Source organism: Antedon mediterranea, chromosome 3 (genome assembly GCF_964355755.1).
Source record: "Antedon mediterranea chromosome 3, ecAntMedi1.1, whole genome shotgun sequence".
NCBI classification, from domain to species: domain Eukaryota; kingdom Metazoa; phylum Echinodermata; class Crinoidea; order Comatulida; family Antedonidae; genus Antedon; species Antedon mediterranea.
Window position 1 is genome coordinate 2681762 of NC_092672.1, and position 18650 is coordinate 2700411.

The following is an 18650-nucleotide window of genomic DNA, read 5'->3' on the forward strand; positions in this document are numbered from 1 at the left end:
TACGAAAAACCTGTAAACATATTGGATACAGAGTATATTTTAGTACCACCAAGCCCGTAGCCAGGGGGGTTTTTTGGGGTTCGGGCGAACCCCCCCTTTTGCGCGAACCCCCCTTTTACCAGCGAACCCCCCTTGAAAAACAAAGGCCCCACTTCCAAAATCGTGCAATTAATTATCAATTATAGCAGATTTTTTGGTCATTTTACTTCTATTGACTATGTTTAAATCGATCGAATATACAGATTGTCCGATGTCAAAGTCACTGCTGAGCGTGAGATCGAGAGATTGTTGAGAGATGATGGTTATAAATATGACAGAAAAATGGAATGACCAATCGCGTGCTTCGGCCGGGCTTTTCGGAACGCACAAGATCACGTTCAGTTCAATTCAATCTTTTTGGGGATTTTTTTCCTGGAAATATTTTTCATTAAACCAAAGAATTTCACTGTTTAAACTTGAATAAAAATGGTGCTGAGTTAAATTGGTACGTGTACGTAGGCCTACCGTATATTTCGGTGTATAAGACGCACTTTTGACACGCAAATTTGACCTCTAAATGTAACCCTAATTAATTTAATTACCTACTAATACTTAAATTAATTAAAAATAGTGTAGGCCTACTACTCTGCAATGTAGGCCTAGCTAGTTACTCACTCCTGTCTAACCACAGTGTGGTAACAAGTTTATTGAATTTTTAGTTAAGGTAAATTGTCATCCTCGACTGTATTAATTAATATTACAGTACGCATTAGATATTCTACCCAGGCCTAGTAATACTCTCTGAACTCGCGGGTGTGTATTCTAGCAGCATGCAGCATCATCACAGCGCGCAACACATTTATGGAAGAGTCTATTAATTACGGTGGTGTCACATTTTATTTACACAATAACTATTTCCCTTGATCACGGTGGTTTATTTTTATTACATCTCTATGTCAACAATCACATAATTTTATAATCATGTAGTCAATAGTTCGTATGTCAAGCGATATCTAAAAGAGTGTGTTGTTATTGTGTTACGTAGCTTCCCCTAATCTTATAGTGTATATGGCCACCAGGCAAACATGGTTAGTGCTCTCTCCTCATATTGCTGTAATGCATGCATGGAAATAGGAAAGATTTTCATATAGGCCTACCCAACATGATATTCCTGGTTCATTATCAGCCCAAAAAACTGAACATCATTTGGATTGATTTTATAATGGTCATACACACAATAAGAAGGTATATATTTAAATAATATGAAATTAAAGTTACTTAAATAGACATAGGCTAGCCCTACCCACACAGTGCATCGTAACTGAAACAATATGGGGATTTCCCTTTTCATTGAACGTTCAGTTGAAGTAGAGACTGATTACGATGTAATAAAGGCAATCAAACAAAATTATATCATTTGATTCTAATATGTCTCAAATATCGTTGTTTTTTTAATTAAAATACCATTGTTTTGATTGTAAAATGTTTAAATTTCGGCCTAGAAATAAGTGCGTCTTATGCATCGACTACATAAAAAATACTAATATTTCAGTCTCCGTTATGGGTGCGTCTTATACACAGGTGCGACTTGTACACCGAAATATACGGTACTATTTGTTTTTTATGTTTATAGGATAAGAAATTACTTAAGGGCCTAATATAATATACTTTTTTGCAACAATAAAGCTGTTATTCATGATCAGTACTACTAACTTCCATACTATACTATATAATTTCTCTGCATAACCCAGATTTTAGTAGGTAAAAAATGTCTCTGTAAGCTTATTAAAACAACCGAAATTGCTCTGAGAGCCAAAGCTTCCAGGGGGCTTCGCCCCCTGGACCCCGACCGGGGGCCCTTGGCGGCCCTCTGGCCCCCAGCCTACAGTTGCTCGCTGCGCTCGCAAAATACTTGGTGTCAAGAAAACCCCCATCTGATGCATTCTGGCTACGGGCCTGACCACCGTTAGAATTCCGTGTGTAATTTCGTAGATATGCAATGCCGGCGGTATAAAATATACTCTGTATCCGATATCCACCGTTAGCATTCCGTGTGTAATTTCGTAGATATGCAATGCCGGCGGTATATAATATACTCTGTATCCGATATGTTTTTATTCTAATCGAACTTTCTAGTTTCATTATCATCAGTGCTTTGCCTTTCAGTGAAATATAAATAATAAAACCTCAATAATACATCGTCACCCTTCACCAATAATGAACATTGCGTAGACAAAGAAAAAAAATGTATAGTGGTAACAAAAATGACTAATAATAATAAAACGATCTAGTCTGGTCTAGTTACCACTAATTGACGGCCTGGATATATTGAATGCAGCGCAGTATTGATTTAGTGTCCGTTTACACATGGAGTCATTTACATTGTGACGTGTAATGATAATTATAGTCTGAATAAAATTACACGGCCAACAGTTGATACGTTAGTGTAAGTAAGAACCAGCTTAATTCAACAGCCAGCTAGCTCAACATGTCGAAGACAACGCTTACGTACTTTAACGCTAGGGGTGCGGCAGAAGGCATTCGCTACATGCTCGCTGCTGCCGGCGTTGATTACGAAGACAAACGGGTGACACAGGAGGAATGGCCAGCTCTGAAACCAGGTAAGGACCTATCTGAGGGGAATAGGTATATAAAAATACTCAAACGCAAGATCTGTAGCTTGGTGGTTAACGTGCTTGCCTTACAGTTCCGATAGGTCCAAGGTGCTGCAGTGCAATCCAATCTAGTTAGTGCCCTAACTAAAATGATGCTTATTGTGTTATAAGTACGATCAATTATAAATTATAGTTTATCTATCCTTTAATTGTGGGCTGCTGCTCGCTGTTGGATGCGTATGACAACATTGCGAATTATCCGTAATAAACATGAATGAAAGATATTGCATTATGCAGACTAAGCTAGCTTGACAAACAATATGTTATGTGATGTGATGTGATGTGATGTGATGTGATGTGATGTGATGTGATGTGATGTGATGTGATGTGATGTGATGTGATGTGATGTGATGTGATGTGATGTGCCCAAATATGATAGAGCATAAGAGTGATAAGTATAGTTCTTGCACATGTAGTTTATTTATTGAACGATCACGTGACTTCAGGTGACCACACCCTAGTCTCCAAATGATTTAATTGGAGGAAACATCTAGGCTTCTTATACCGAGTCGGTTTTTATCAGGGAGTTGTTATTAGATCAAACAACCTGCGGTACAATTTACTCTGGGATCGAAGTTCGAATGACCTGTTTGGATCGATTTCCATATCTGCCATGAATCAGCATTTTCGTTTTGTCAATAGCCAATCAAGCGAGTTGCAACGTTTCATTGTATAGCCGTGTTCTACTCATTTGATTAAATCATTCGCTTGAAAAGGTTATTTAATGCACAATATTTACTGTATAACTGATATCGGGCTGTGTTCTGTTCTGTGAAAAAAAACACCCACCTCACAAATCTATCTATAGAAATTAACATTAAACACAATCGGAAAGGCTAAATAGTTTTCCACATAAAACGAATTTTCACTAATTTCCAGTCATTAACAGGAGTAACTCCCCCTTCCCCCCCACCCATCCTGCCTAACGAATGCTCACGCCCACAAGTGAAATCTTGGCTCGCTATTGCATGCTGTATGCTTAAAAAGAGATACGAACTTGGACCCATCATTATAATACTTTACTGATTTTCAGATCAACCATTTGGTCAACTTCCGGTCCTAACGGTAACGTCGAACGGTGACACTCAACAGATTCCTCAAGTCAGAGCCATATACAGATACCTAGCTCGAACATATGGTAAATTTTGGCTTGTTTTTTAATCTACTAAATAAACCAACAAAACATTGACAAAAATATTGTTGTATTGTAAAACAGACTTAATGTTGTAGGTTGTCATGATTTTTATTAATTTTGATCTAATGGTTTAATTTTGTATAGAAATCTACACGACCTGTATAATGGTAAATTATGCATTACACGGCTGCAATGAGTCTGTATGGTTACGTAATAGAAACACTAATCATGATAGTACTTTCTTGCTACTTTTAAACAAGGTCTTTACGGTAATGGTATTTGTGAACAGACTCAGATTGACGTTGCATTAGAAGTATGCGAGGAGTTTACTTTCCCTATGATTACATATTGGATAGAAAAGGATCCCGACACAAAGGTGAGCTCACCATCAAACACAGGTGTTAGGTCGTACACAGGTAACGTTCAGGTGTATTTAACAGATTTACGTTTTACGTACAGGTGTACTTAACAGGTTTACGTACAGGTGTACTTAACCAGTTTACGTACTGTACAGGTGTACTTAACCGGTTTACGTACAGGGTGTACTTAACCGGTTTACGTACAGGTGTACTTAACAGGTTTACGTACAGGTGTACTTAAAGCGTGGTTCCCACTAGCGACGCAAGTCGCAACGTAACGCAAACGACGCAACGTAAGAAAATGCCCTTCCAATAATTGTGTTTGCCCCCGCCTGCGTGAAATCAAACCGACCGATCAAAGCGATTTTTTCAGCACTGTTGCGTCGTCGGTTCCCACTTGTGAATACGCAATACATCACTTTGCGTAAATACGTCGCTGCGTTGGGTTCTAGTGGGAACCACTCTTAACGAGATTACGAACAGGTGTACTTAATAGGTTTATGTACAGGTGTACTTAACGTACCGGTATAGAGATTACCACATTGATAACGGATTGATATCTTGATATGCTTGTCGTTGTTCGCTGAATCTATCACCACACGAATATGTCAGAATACGCAGCGCATGCGCATTGCTAGACGTACAGAACTGTATTTTGATTCATTGAACTACTATGTTTTTAGGCTGCATGTTAACTAAACGCTACCCTCTTGACCTTGTTCACTAAGACAAAAAGGTTCAAATTATATAATTCTTTGACTCAACAAATTTCAACTGCTTTTTTTTATAGGCTAAGAAAAAAACTGAACTAATTGAAGAATGCGTACCAAAGGTATTCCCGAAAGTCTTGAAAATGTTAGAAGCAAACAATGGCGGGGCTGGCTGGGTAATCGGAGAAAAGGTAAGTGCCTTATAATTGATTATACGTGAAAGTGACAAAAGGAGATGCCGAAATTATGAACTTTGTGGACATAAAAGTGTGCGATGTTGTCGGAACGGATCTGAATTGTCGCTTGCGATTGGGTAATACTTGAATTGGAGGTACGCGTCATTATGTTGCCTCCTGTTGTGAACCAACCTTAGTGCTTTGTGCAATAAAGTCTATGTATCCATGTGGTACACTCTCAAGCATATAGTTGTAGGCCTAATTTAAATACATTTAATTACAGATATCAATTGCTGACATATGCTTCATGGCAACATGTGAGATGTTGATCAGACAGTCGTCGGAGGAAACAATTTTCGGAAAGTTTCCGAAATTACAGAAGTACTATGAACGTATTAGAGCACAGAAAGGAATAGCCGCTTGGATCAAAAAGCGTCCAGAGACCGAAAATTAAGAAGGCAACCGAATGTCCGACAATAGGACTAGAACCGCACTAATGATTGATATAGTTAGATACAAACACGTGTCATGTTGTGTCGTACGGTACGCAACTTTGGCGAGTCCATGATTCAAGCGCTACGCCATGTTTATATATGCACTGCGTCAGACCATGGAGGTATAATATCTCCATGGTCAGACTACATGCACGTGTTATGCTTGTTTGTATGTGACGATATTTTAGTTATTACATGGGTAAATGGAACATACTGTACTAAAAATTATGTAGATTTGTAGAACATTTAAAAGAAAATAAAAGATACATGTTCTTTCAACAAAAATACAGTTGTGTATGTTTTATGTTGGTATCAAAACATTAACAAATTAATGATTCTATACTCTATATTTGATTTGTTGTACTGTGTTACTGTACACTGTTGTAATCCGTCTCATTCTTTTGTAATTGCACCATGAGGCATGGAGGTATAATACCTCCTTTTTAAATTTATATTTTAAATTCAAATACTGAAATACAGAGCTTTTATATTAAGAACATAATGCGATTCCCTGTGTAGTTTATACAATGACTGGGTGCGTACCGGTATATATCTTTGGAACTAGTAAAAACTATCATACCGCCCTCTATAGTTTGATAAGTTTTCTAAAAACTCGGGTAAGATCAGATCATATTTCATCGGTATGACAATTCCAATTACTAAATACTTTCGTTAATTATAATTATAGGCCTATGACATAAACTTATGATTATAGATTATGGTGCGTTTCTAGATACTATTTAGTATTTGTTTTCTAAATGATATATGAAATGCTAGTACCACCTCGGCCTATAATTCTTATGTGTTGTGACTTCCCTATCGTCATGGTTCAATGGGTTTAAGTTTGTTTACATGGTTACGACGACGCCTGTGGACGTGTGTCAGGAAAACAACACACATGTTTTATTAACGTTTGGGAGTTTACTTGAGAAGCACGTACAGGAAAAATAAGAACAATAATCAAGTTTTAAAATGGCACAAAACGACTCTGGTAAATGGAATTTGCCAGGATGGAGAATAGAACAGCGTTTTGCAAATAAAGTACTGATAGGAAATTGGTCAGAAGAACGATATGCGGTGAGTAAATTATCTTTTTTTCGTAGGCCTACTTCTACTACTACTACTAGGCCTAGTACTACTAGTACTTACTAGTACTACTAGGCCTATGCTGGTCGTAAGCAGAGCCAGGCTTATCTAGACTAGATTAGTTATGCATATTACTACTAATTAAATTCAGCTATCCTTCCATTTTTTGTAGGCCTGCTGTAGATAGGGTTTAGTATCTAGGATCAATTAATGCCGATGGCAATTACTACTACTAACTATAAGCCTAGCCTATAATATATAATATTGACTTTTTACTTTTTTTATGTTGGCCCTAAGTATTATCTTTGTTTCTACTAACAGTGGAGTAAATCAAGAGTAAATTCAACATCAACACACAGAATGGATTTCAAACACAATAGCAGCTTTAAGCCGGATGTATTGACCCGTCGATCAGCAATGATGAAAAATGATGTAAGACAAACTTTAACTAGCAAATAAAATAGGTATAAAAAAATCTGTAACTTGCAGGTTTTAGTTGGGGAGAAACTTTGACAAATACAACATTTCTTTTTCAAATGCCAAGTCCTATATACTGTACAAGAACGTTGACAGTTATGACTTTACAAATACTAGACCTTGACCTTGACCTTGATCCTCGGCAGTAAACTCTTCAGCTTTGAGTCTGAGTTCCTTTGCAATTCTTTCTATACACATGATTCCTCCACGTTCATTTCCTTTAATTTTTCTGTTAATTTTACATGTCTCAGTTTTTTTTACGTTCTAAGCAATTGTCCTATACCTTCTGTTAGTGTTAAACATATTATTACATTTGTTTTTGCAGTGGATGTGGTAATTGTGTTTCAAATTAATATTTAACATTCTTTAATTTGTTTTTAGGGTCTGCCAGGTACACTTATTTTCCATCACCATGGTAACCATTACTCAAACAACATGATTTCCTCGTACGACGAGCATTTTAACCGGAAAGAACGTGAACCCTCGGATCGCTTGCCAAGGTTGCGTCACTGGGACTCGCATAGTCTTGCCTGGGAGCCAGAAAAATCTGATCACCCAATGAAAGGTACTGTATACATCATGATGGCTTGAAAACTCTTAAGCTCTGTCTACACTATCTGACTTTATGTAACAAAAAGATGTGATATATATGGACATGATGACATCATATCATTACATCACATGTTTTTGTCACATAAAGTTTGATAGTGTAATTCTAAATAAAGCTCTAGCTAGTGTAATCTTTCATTTGTAGGAAGCTTTAAATCCACCAAAACTTTGTTGAGGAATCGAGTGGCGAAGCATGTGTCCCGTCCCGATGTTTCCAACCCATGCATAATATAACATGATGTAACTTGGTCCTTCATAAAAATGTGTGAGATGCCCAACTAATGGTAGTGATATGACACATAGTTTAAAGTGACAGAGCTTAAGTTGCAAATTGAAAGCTATGAAGTCATACAGCAAATATATTCAATTGTTTTTACTTTAATTTTGTTATTTTCATTTTTATTATCTTAATGTTTAGGTGCTCCAACTCAACTCGGTTTACACGACAAACTAAAACAAAAGTGGGCCACCGAGCAAAAAGCAGCTGGACTTGGTGCGTATCATACCACATATGGTCACTCTTACGTACCTCAAGTGAAAGACGCCCTCGTGACGAACCATTATTCAGCTCCTCGTGTTCTCTCCACGCGCATGCACAATGGCAACAAAATCAATAAGGACTTATACCTACGTAACGTAAGCGTGATTCAAACACCTGATAAAGTATTCCTTCCAGCTTCAACACGGCCGCAAACGTGTCTGCCACCGGCGTCAATCTCGGCTTGAATAATGTATAGTATATTTTAACCACAAGTATATAACATATTTTTATATGGATGTTAAGAAGTGAAATCATTAAAACTATATTAAAAGACTTCTTCCCATCATGACTAATGATCACAATTTTTAACACATTTGATTTGTGTTTATTTTATATTAATTCATTGTGAATGTATTATAAATAACCAGGGTAGCTTTACCAATGTATTCAAATTATTTTGATAAAGCCTAAAATAGTAATAAACTTGCTTGAAATTATAATTTTTAACTGCAACAGTTCTATGATACATTCCATGTAGGAATTTTAAAAATTAGGGTTTCAAAAATGTCACATGTGACAATGTTTTGGGAATTTGCCTGGATACAAATCTTATGAACGATTATAATTCTATTTTGGCTACCAAAAACTATTATTTTTATAAATTGCTCATAAAATGTATATAAAAATAAAATATTATATAGAAAGTTTAATATTTTGCCATGAATTATAAATTATGTACCTTTAATACAGTTCTTATAAAATCAGGTTTTTAATTAAAATTATAAAAAAAATAATGTATCTACTCTACCTACACTTAAAAGTACACCCTAAAGCTCTGTCACAAACTTTATGTGACAAAGAAATGTGATGTGCCCATATATGGACATGATGATGTCATATCACTACCATATTTAGTAGATTATTACAGTAACAAATATTAGACCAGCAACAAAATAATTATTTAAAAATTAAATTTTAGCTTCTTTAGGGTCCTATGTCCATTACGCTTCTGATACACTGTCAATTTTAATGATCCAAATTGATTCTGCTGTGACAAAATCATAGGCTTCCATTTTATTCTAATATTAATATTAATATTTATTTTCCATAAATAAATGGTGCCCCAGGTACGGTGCTTATTCCCCCAATACCAAATTTTAATTAGTAATTTTGAGGCGCAAATAAAAGAAGTAGAGGAGATGTTCTTTACCACTGGTTGGATCTCTGCCACACTTAAATGCAACCACATTGCTTGCTGTATCTTGCATGTTAATTTAATAGTTTTACCAAATGCTTACTTTATCAGTTATATGATGTGCTGTAAATATAATAATTAGCCAAAACATCATTTAAGTATACAAATGCAATTTCTTTTACGTTGACTTAAGCCTTGTGGCTACTAAAGTAAAGAAAAGCACTTTCAGAAACAAACACAATGTAAGACATGAAAAAATATGCAATTTTAAGAGATGTTTACACTGGATTACCTATGCAAAATATAGGGCAACTTACGTCACTTATAAGAGCAATACTGAACTGATCACTGCAATTTAAAAAGGGAAAACGTTTTTATTCTTTGAGTTTATGATTATATAGATTTTTCGGGAAATAATTTAGTTGTAGAATCGGTGACCTTTAGAAATATCTATAATTTACTGTAAATACTTATTAAATAGAAGTGCCTGGTTTGAAAGATGCAATGTGAATGGGAACCTAACAATGATATTAACATGTTTATTTTAGGGTGTATACTAACAATTGTATATTTCTATTGACAGCAACTATAATATATTCTGTGTAATCAAAATATGTATTTTATATTTTAATATGATTTGATGTGTGTGCAATAATGCATTAATAAAAATGAAGAAGCTGGATTCGTCAAACCAACTTGTGTCACTTCGTGTTTTTTATCTTCCAGACTTTTTATTATCTTAACTAGTTTTCAAAGTTAAATGTACTAAACAACATTTAACATGATGATTACATGTACTGTATTTGTCTATATGGTTTTTAAGTAAATTGAAGAGTAAGAAATATTACTGTACGGTTTTTTATAAGATGTATATGGATTTTCTAGGCACCTTTACTTCACAAGATGTACCCTCCATGTGCAGAGGTATTCAAATTTATTGTTTGTTATTGCATATGTCAAGTAGAAGTATTGCCGACCTCTGACATATCTGTAGACTGTCACAAGTCTTATATTATGTTAGGCCACCCCTCAGGATGTGTTTTGATTTTGTCTTAAGTATTATACGTATGAAACGCAATGTGTGCCAAAATATTTATAACCTACTACTAGACTATAAACCAAAGTTTGCTTGCTTGTAGATGTGTTCATTAATTATAAACAGAAATAAGTATGTTTCTATACATACTGACCCCCAACCCCTCCTCTGACAAAACTCTGTTACCTGGGGAAAGTTTTCAGAATACATTAAACAATTTGATTTTGGCCTTAAGTATTAAGCGGACTTGGCTTGCCATACTCAGGTATTCACTTTACTAGGTGTTTCTTTTATGATATTGTAGTAGGATAAAACACACAAAACAAAAGGTAACAAATTAATAGTTTGTCATTTATTCCACTAAAATAAATATAAAATTATGTTTAAAATTGATTTAATATAATATTGCATATTATCAATTTAAGTTTTAAGACATTTGCTGCAGCACGCCTACCTGTCCAATATGGTTATGCTGTTACAGAATTTTTGGTAAAACTAATACTCAACATTTTATAATTAAGCACCCGTATTATTGATTTTTATTTATCTTTTTTTTATCTCCTGCGTGTCTACCATATACAGTACTTTATCTTTTATTGGTAATTGAATAATTAAATTAAAGGCCAACATCAACTTCTTGAGACAGGCTGCTTTGTTGAATCGCCAGAACTCGCTTTGATATCCAACACCTGTTTAACAGTTGGAGTGTACATTTCCCGTAAAACCACTTTCAAGCATTCGTCCGTTGCTATTGCTGACAAACCCCAAACTTTGTGCGCACCTCCTAGAAATACCGGCATAGTGTATGTGAAGCTTGATTGTGTGGGCGTTGCAGGTTCTCGAAAACGGGTATAACGGGTGAACAGTGGATCTGAAAGGACAGCGATGGGGATGCTGAATATACTTGTAACCTGTATATACAAAAAAAAGTACAAAGAATTTGATTGGTGAAAAGTTCTATAGCAGAAAACACTGCTTTTGATTGGTGGGATGTTTCAAAACAGAACATTATTATTATTTGTCTGTTAATTAGGATATTTCATAACAGCAAATACTGCGGAAGGTTCTATATAGAAAACACTGATTTGATTGGTGGAATGTATTGTTTTTTAAAAAATGCTGTTATTTGATGGAATGTTGTGGAATGTTTCATAACCGAAAACACTGTTATTTGATTGGTAGAATTTTTCATAAAATAAAATACTGTTATTTGATTGGAGGAATGTTTCATAATTAGCAAATGCTGTTATTTGATTGGTGGAATGTTTCATAACAGAAAACCGTGTTATTTGATTGGTGGAATGTTTCATAACAGAAAACCCTGTTATTTGATTGGTGAAATGTTTCATAACAGAAAGCCCTGTTATTTGATTGGTGAAATGTTTCATTAGCAAATGCTGTTGTCTGATTTGTTTTTACCCTCACTCACCTCTGATTGATTAAATTTTACTTGATCCAATTCAATTTTTCCTATGTTACATAAAACTGGAGTTACTGCAATTGTCTTGGTCTGTTGAAATAATAAAAAAAAAAAAAAAACAGAGGGTGAAAAGTTAGCCATTGTTTTTTTTTAGACCATTGTTACAGGGCCTTTAGGATGGTGCTATTTATTATAACATCCCGGTATTGTGTGGTAGTATTACATCAAAAGTACATACATAGTCTGGAATAGGGTTTAGCTTTCCCCAGACTTCCACAGAGCTTGGCAGGATATCTATCTCCTCATGCATTTCTCTCAGACCAGTTGAAATGATGTCAGCATCACCTTCCTGCCATTTACCTCCTGGAAAACTGAAAAACAAAGAGAGAATGGAAAATAATTACTCGCTTACCAATTCCAAAGTATTGGGTTCAAATCCTGTCCAATGGCAGTTGTTGTTCTGAGAGACATCATGTATGCTACAGAGAATCCTAACTGTATGACTGCATCAGGATTATGACATTTTAATTAGATATAATGGTCAAGTTCAGGTTTACTTGCGCTAATGCACAGCTAGAGGCGAGACTATCTTTAGGGCTAGGTTCAACCATGGACCTATAAATTAGAAGTCCATGGTTCAACTAATGATAATGCACTTGTCAATTGTATTGCCCACTTTGTGACCCCTTTCATTTGTACAATGTGCATCATACCTTATGAATACCATGATTCACCCCTGTTTAAAAAATGTGACTTACCTTTAGGTGACCATGACGCATCCATTTTGATGCACTGTTACCATGTTGTTTATGATATGATGGGTGGGTGGTAAAGTGACGGACATTGACACACCATTGTTCATTGATGTGACGTACCATCTACTGTAGGTTTTTTGATGCACCCCAGTGTAAATAATTATTTGTAATGACGCTTCCATGACGCGGGTCGTGTGGGTCACAATTGACAAGTGCATATAAGCGTTGCCGTGTCCTGGACTAACCCTAAAGACAATCTCGGTGTGATAAAGTGCAGTAGCGTCGATTGACCTACCTAACTTGACCTCTATGAGATTTAAGCTCTGTTGACCTTAGTGTGAATAAGATGGATGGTTGATTGTTCACTGTACACATTGGGATACAAACGGCTGCGTTTAATTTCAACCCTTTCAACATTCTTCTTAGAGGATGTACTTGGTCCATTATCTTTATTGCTCTTTCTTTATTATTTGACGAGAAAACATTTTCTGGTATCCAAGAAGAGGATGTTCTGTTGCTATAGTGACAACTACGCATGGAAAAGACAACTTGATACCGAAGTGACCGGTACATGCTTGCAAACGTTAAATTTTATTGTAAATAAATCCTAAGATGCATGGTTGAACCTGATAAATAAAATAAAAATAATCATTAATATAGTAAATTAGTTGAAAACAGCAAATTAATTAAACGTTTGAAGACGGTGTTCTTTCTGAGTGCTATATTAAGATGTCAACGACTAGGCCACTTCTACTCTACTAATAAAATTATATTAGTTAGTAATTACTAATAATAATTATTACATTAATAATACTGAAATTGCACAGCTGGTTTACCACACTGGCACCGTACTTGCCACACCCCTGCCAACAGTCACAAGCTATATGCAAAATAGTGCAGGTACTCTTTATCAGGATATCCTAGTTAGGCCTACTACTAGCCTACTAAAGCTACTACTGTACTACTGCCTACTGTACTGAAGTACCAGGGAGGTAGGTCCCTCCCTGGTACTATCTGGTAGTAGGCCTAGCTAGAGTAGTAGTACATACAAGTACCTCCTCCCATGGAGTATGCTCCTCCACCACCACCACTACTAATAATACCTGCGCTGTCATTCATTTCAAATCAATCATTTTTTTTGTCAAATGATTGTTCAAAAAACACAACTCGTTAAATAACGGGATCTTGTTTTGTACTTCTTTCAATGTGTTAATTTACTATAAATGAAACAACAACAGTGTTTTTTGTTTGTTTTTATACTATAAATACCTAGGCCCTAGGCCTGCATACCTACGGTATCCTACTGCAATACTGCATTCCTCCTCTAAACGACTTTTTTGATCTGTGATCGAGGTGTGATCTGTTGTTGTTTATTGTTTATCAATATTGCGCCCTCACCGCCGACGGAGAGAAGTTCGCGAGAGTAGGCCTCGCCTCCTCCGATCCTAGAGCCACTCTCCTAGGTGGCCTAACTAAATTAAGAAAATGGCTGCGCCTATAAAAAAAACGATAGAGTTGTTTTACGACGTTATATCACCATATTCTTGGCTTGCATTTGAAGTAATTATTAATAATACACTTCAAAATCTTAGTCTTGACTCTTAGCTACTCTAGCTACAAACTAAAACTAAAACTTAAAGGCAAGAAGTCTACTCTAGCCTACTAGATAGCTAGCTAGGCCTAGCCTAGGCCTAGTCCTCCCAAACCATGCATATATGGAGAGTAAATGTCCTACTCCTGGAGGCCTAGCTAGGCCCTAGTATAGATTTTAGGCCAGACAGGAGGCCAGGCTAAAATAAAAGGCTATGCTGTATGCTCTTCTGTCTGCGTAGGAGCTAGGCTTACTGGCTACTAGCTAGGCGGGCCAACAAACAGTGAACATTGTTTGACATGATTGTCTAGCATGATCATTTATTCATTGCATTGTTTTGTTTGTTTTTTTTTTGCATTGAAAGTTTTCTATTTTGGGACGGCCAACAATCAATCATTGACATTTACATTGAATAATTATTATTTATTGTTTTAGATATTAGGAAGGTACAGGCAAAGATGGAATATAGACTTGCAATACAAGCCGTTTTTTCTAGGAGGTATAATGCAGGGAGCAGGTGATATAACATTTGTTATTTCTATACTGTATCTAGGTCTGAAGCATACATGCCAACACTTCCATTTTTGGCCGGGAGACTTCCGTATTTTAGGCTCGTATCTCGGCCAAATATTGTGCTCAATAGCTGTGCTGTAAAAAAATGTCGTTTATCGTTCATTGACCTTCACACCAAGTGTACCTAAACTAGCACCTGATTAATAATAGAGTTTACGATTTTTTATTTATTTTTTTTTCTGTTTATACGTTTATTAATATGGATGATATATCCGAAATAAAAAGAAATTGAAATTGAATAAGTATAAACTAAGATAGTTTGAGTAGCATTCTATAGGATTTTACTTGTAATATTTAGATGTGGTGAAACTTAACTTATTTTTACATTTTTCAGATAATAAGCCGCCAGGGTTGAATCCTATGAAAGCAGTGTACATGTTTGATGACTTAGCAATGCAACGTGATTACACTGGTGTTCCGTTTTCAAAATCCGTCCCAACGTCATTCTTTGAACAAAGTAAGTTTGAAGGTTTGCATGGCGAAGAAAAACAAAGATTCAGGGACATCATGTTACCGTACCACAAAACTGACTTTTAAATGTGTTAAGAGGATTAGAGTTTCTCTAAATGTATTAAATTATACTTTGTTACAGTTTTGATAAATGTCATTTTGTCATTCTAGGTTCTTTGACGGCACAGAGATTTTTGACCGTTGTAAATGACCAACATCCAGATGACCTTGAAGAAGTATCAAGACAATTATGGATAAGAATGTGGTCAAAGGTCAACTAGTTCAAACATTTATTTTTTCTATAAAATATAATTATATTAACTTATAATGTATATATCTCAGACTAAATTTTCCCCATACTCAGGGAAAAATTTCATTTTAAAATTTTGTTTGCAAAATTGCTAATCAAACTGATTTTTTAGTCGAGAAACATAGTTATGTATTGTATTTTTTGCTACACATTTTAGAAATGTGTAGCAAAAAAGTTGTTTTGTATAGCTTTTTGCTATGCTACACTGGCGAAATTATTCCCTGCATACTAGTATGTTCCCAATTTTAAAACAATCGAACCGCAATGGAATATATAATTTTATGGACTTATTATTACATAAATATTATAATATTATATGTTACATATATAACTTTTAAATATTTTTTTTTACAGGATAAAGACATTACAGATCCCACATCCGTTCTTGAGGTATGTGAATATTTAATTTTTTTTTATAAAACTTTTTTTGCAATCAAAATTACAAAAGGCTGGATTGATATTTTAGTTGATTGTGATGAAAATTTTAATTTAAATTTAATATTATATTATTACATGATAATTATTTATTGTGATATCAAATCTACATCTTCAATTATTTTTAGGCAGCCCAGGCTGCTGGAATGTCTGAAGAGGTTGCTAATAAATGCATGTCAAAGGTCAAAGATCAGTCAACAAAAGAAGAGTTAAAAAGAATAACAGGCATTGCACTCGAAAGTGGTGTAAGTAATTTGAATTTAAAGTTTATTTTTTATTTTTAAAATTAATTCAATTTACAGTATATATTGGCGATCTGTTGTATACAATTACATATTCAAATAAAAAACGTGATTTTAATTTGTAAAGGCATTTGGCGCACCATGGATATTAGCTCACAGTGATGGAGAAGTAAAGACATTTTGGGGAACAGATAAAATACCTCTTTTAGCTCATGTAATAGGTAAAAACGCAAACAAATTATCAAATACTTGTAGTAGGCATACGTATTTTAGTATTTTAAAATCACTGTATTATTAGCAGTATTTTCATCATATCTTTGTCAATGTTTTCATTAGAAATTAATACTGTGATAATATTATTTTATACTTACAGGTGAAAAATGGGAAGGTCCATTAAAACCATCATCAAAATTATAGTCTGCTGCCCTCTACAAATTTCAGTTTGTCAAACTTTTTAAACAAGATCAACATTACTGCTGTTTTAATCAAAAATTGTATCATGGTTTTAATTGTGATTGTAAATAATATTTGTGTTTATCTATTATATTCATTGCAACCACTATTTTTAATTCATCATTACAAGAAACCAATTTAGGATGTAATATTGTGAAAAATTGATTATAACCAAACCTTTTAAAATTTATGAATACTGTATTAAATCAACGATATTTTATAAACAATATTTAATATAAACGGTGACTTTGTTTTAAAATAATGTGTAACATTAAAGTAAAGGAATTATCACCAGTTTATTTGCATAGTGTATAGTTTTTATTGAAACAGCTAAAATATATATTAATCAAAGACTTAGACCTTTAAAAAAATGACAGAAATTAAATTTAGAGTAAGTTAGGTCCATCTCCTCAAACACCACCCCCTCCCCTGCCAAACCATTGTATTCTCTCTATTATAACACTACATCTGTATTTTAACTTTAAAGTGATCTGAGCATCTTGGAAATAGTAAATCAAAAACACTCCTTGTATGTATTAGAATTATTAGGTTAGTTGTTTTTGTAAACTATAGTAATCAATAATATATGGACAGTTTGTCTGAAATAAAGTTGAATTGAATTGTTAGCATTTTGACTGAACTTATCCCTGTTACAAACTGAACATAAAGCATTCCTTTATTATGCAAAATATTAAACAATAACATTTTTGTTTACTTCTGGTTTAATTGGTTAGGAGGAGGTGGATAGGTTTTTGAATTAAAGTTTTTAATAAATAGTTTGTTTTTTTATGGGTTTGCTACTAAAGCTCTGTCTTTACACTTTGTGACAAAAAAATGTGGTGTGTCCATATATGGACATTATGATATCGTATCTCTACCATTTGGGCATATTGCTACCATATTTGGGCACATCACACTTTGTTGGTCATGTAGACAGAGCTTAAGTTTGTTTATATTTAGACTTAAAAAATGAAGTGATTTTGGGTGACAAAGGGTGGACCTCGCGAAACTAGTGCTACTCCTCCCACTGGACCTGGCCCTGATCGCATGATCATGACATCATGGTCTCTGCAGGTTTATTTTTGACATGCTGTAGACATCACACAATACTAAAAAAAGATAACATTTAAAAAAAAACTTTATTAATAATTTTGTCCTCAAGAAAAAGTGATTTTACATGAGTCATTGGAACAACATTGATAATAATTAACATTAATTTTACTATCATTATCAACAATAATTACATAAAAATATTCTAAAAACTTAACAATAATATACAATACATAAGTATACACAGATGGAATATAACCGTACAGAACATATTACTTTAAAATGACAATTGTTATTTATTATACTGCAAAGTAGATTATTAATATATTATTAAATGATTTAATATTTTCTTTCTTATAACACATTAATATATAATACTAGGCATTCATACACAACTATCACATAATGTAATATGGCAGTATGCTCACTGTATACACATTCATACACAACTATCACATAATGTAATATGGCAGTATGCTCACTGCATACACATTCATACACAACTATCACATAATGTAATATGGCAGTATGCTCACTGTATACACATTCACACACAACTATCACATAATGTAATATGGCAGTATGCTCACTGTATACACATTCATACACAACTATCACATAATGTAATATGCCAGTATGCTCACTGCATACACATTCATACACAACTATCACATAATGTAATATGGCAGTATGCTCACTGCATACACATTCATACACAACTATCACATAATGTAATATGGCAGTATGCTCACTGTATACACATTCATACACAACTATCACATAATGTAATATGGCAGTATGCTCACTGTATACACATTCACACACAACTATCACATAATGTAATATGGCAGTATGCTCACTGTATACACATTCATACACAACTATCACATAATGTAATATGGCAGTATGCTCACTGTATACACATTCATACACAACTATCACATAATGTAATATGGCAG

General features: G+C 34.4%; 4 protein-coding genes across 5 annotated transcripts; 3 read left to right on the forward strand and 1 right to left on the reverse strand.

Moving 5' to 3' along the window:
• Positions 1-2311: 2311 nt before the first annotated feature.
• LOC140043349 (hematopoietic prostaglandin D synthase-like) lies at positions 2312-5804 on the forward strand. Its single transcript, XM_072087852.1, has 5 exons — positions 2312-2600; positions 3688-3792; positions 4050-4165; positions 4939-5049; positions 5318-5804. Exons 1-5 carry the CDS (start codon positions 2468-2470, stop codon positions 5486-5488), a joined length of 636 nt encoding a protein of 211 aa, XP_071943953.1. The 5' UTR covers positions 2312-2467; the 3' UTR covers positions 5489-5804.
• Positions 5805-6440: 636 nt separating this feature from the next.
• Positions 6441-10071, forward strand: LOC140043350 (cilia- and flagella-associated protein 107-like). Its single transcript, XM_072087853.1, has 4 exons — positions 6441-6605; positions 6936-7046; positions 7473-7656; positions 8119-10071. The coding sequence occupies exons 1-4, from the start codon at positions 6501-6503 to the stop codon at positions 8424-8426; spliced, it is 708 nt and encodes a 235-aa protein (XP_071943954.1). The 5' UTR covers positions 6441-6500; the 3' UTR covers positions 8427-10071.
• Positions 10072-10768: 697 nt separating this feature from the next.
• On the reverse strand, positions 10769-13930 carry LOC140043351 (mitochondrial coenzyme A diphosphatase NUDT8-like). 2 transcript variants are annotated; one of them, XM_072087854.1, is made up of 5 exons: positions 13878-13930; positions 12883-13213; positions 12071-12203; positions 11842-11922; positions 10769-11323 (listed from the first exon to the last, which is right to left on the reverse strand). In XM_072087854.1, exons 2-5 carry the CDS (start codon positions 13158-13160, stop codon positions 11042-11044), a joined length of 774 nt encoding a protein of 257 aa, XP_071943955.1. In that variant the 5' UTR covers positions 13161-13213; positions 13878-13930; the 3' UTR covers positions 10769-11041. The 2 variants fall into 2 exon arrangements, with proteins under 2 accessions (XP_071943955.1, XP_071943956.1); XM_072087855.1 differs by having other exon boundaries at positions 13882-13914.
• Positions 13931-13990: 60 nt separating this feature from the next.
• On the forward strand, positions 13991-17309 carry LOC140043352 (glutathione S-transferase kappa 1-like). The gene is made up of 8 exons (XM_072087856.1): positions 13991-14147; positions 14614-14695; positions 15086-15208; positions 15373-15473; positions 15866-15901; positions 16075-16191; positions 16316-16409; positions 16562-17309. Exons 1-8 carry the CDS (start codon positions 14073-14075, stop codon positions 16603-16605), a joined length of 672 nt encoding a protein of 223 aa, XP_071943957.1. The 5' UTR covers positions 13991-14072; the 3' UTR covers positions 16606-17309.
• Positions 17310-18650: the final 1341 nt, after the last annotated feature.

Bases quoted from the DNA above. Each gene is read 5' to 3' on its own strand.
- LOC140043351 (XM_072087854.1), bottom strand. From the start codon at position 13,160: ATGTACCGGTCACTTCGGTATCAAGTTGTCTTTTCCATGCGTAGTTGT. The intron at 12,204-12,882 runs GTAGGTCAATCG...TTTGTTTTTCAG, and splicing joins TCTCATAGAGGTCAAGTTAG to TTTTCCAGGAGGTAAATGGC. The intron at 11,324-11,841 runs GTGAGTGAGGGT...TTGTATATACAG, and splicing joins TAAAATTTAATCAATCAGAG to GTTACAAGTATATTCAGCAT.
- LOC140043349 (XM_072087852.1), top strand. From the start codon at position 2,468: ATGTCGAAGACAACGCTTACGTACTTTAACGCTAGGGGTGCGGCAGAA. The intron at 2,601-3,687 runs GTAAGGACCTAT...ACTGATTTTCAG, and splicing joins ATGGCCAGCTCTGAAACCAG to ATCAACCATTTGGTCAACTT. The intron at 5,050-5,317 runs GTAAGTGCCTTA...ATTTAATTACAG, and splicing joins GCTGGGTAATCGGAGAAAAG to ATATCAATTGCTGACATATG.
- LOC140043350 (XM_072087853.1), top strand. From the start codon at position 6,501: ATGGCACAAAACGACTCTGGTAAATGGAATTTGCCAGGATGGAGAATA. The intron at 6,606-6,935 runs GTGAGTAAATTA...TTCTACTAACAG, and splicing joins GGTCAGAAGAACGATATGCG to TGGAGTAAATCAAGAGTAAA. The intron at 7,657-8,118 runs GTACTGTATACA...CTTAATGTTTAG, and splicing joins ATCTGATCACCCAATGAAAG to GTGCTCCAACTCAACTCGGT.
- LOC140043352 (XM_072087856.1), top strand. From the start codon at position 14,073: ATGGCTGCGCCTATAAAAAAAACGATAGAGTTGTTTTACGACGTTATA. The intron at 14,696-15,085 runs GTGATATAACAT...TACATTTTTCAG, and splicing joins AGGTATAATGCAGGGAGCAG to ATAATAAGCCGCCAGGGTTG. The intron at 16,410-16,561 runs GTAAAAACGCAA...TTATACTTACAG, and splicing joins TCTTTTAGCTCATGTAATAG to GTGAAAAATGGGAAGGTCCA.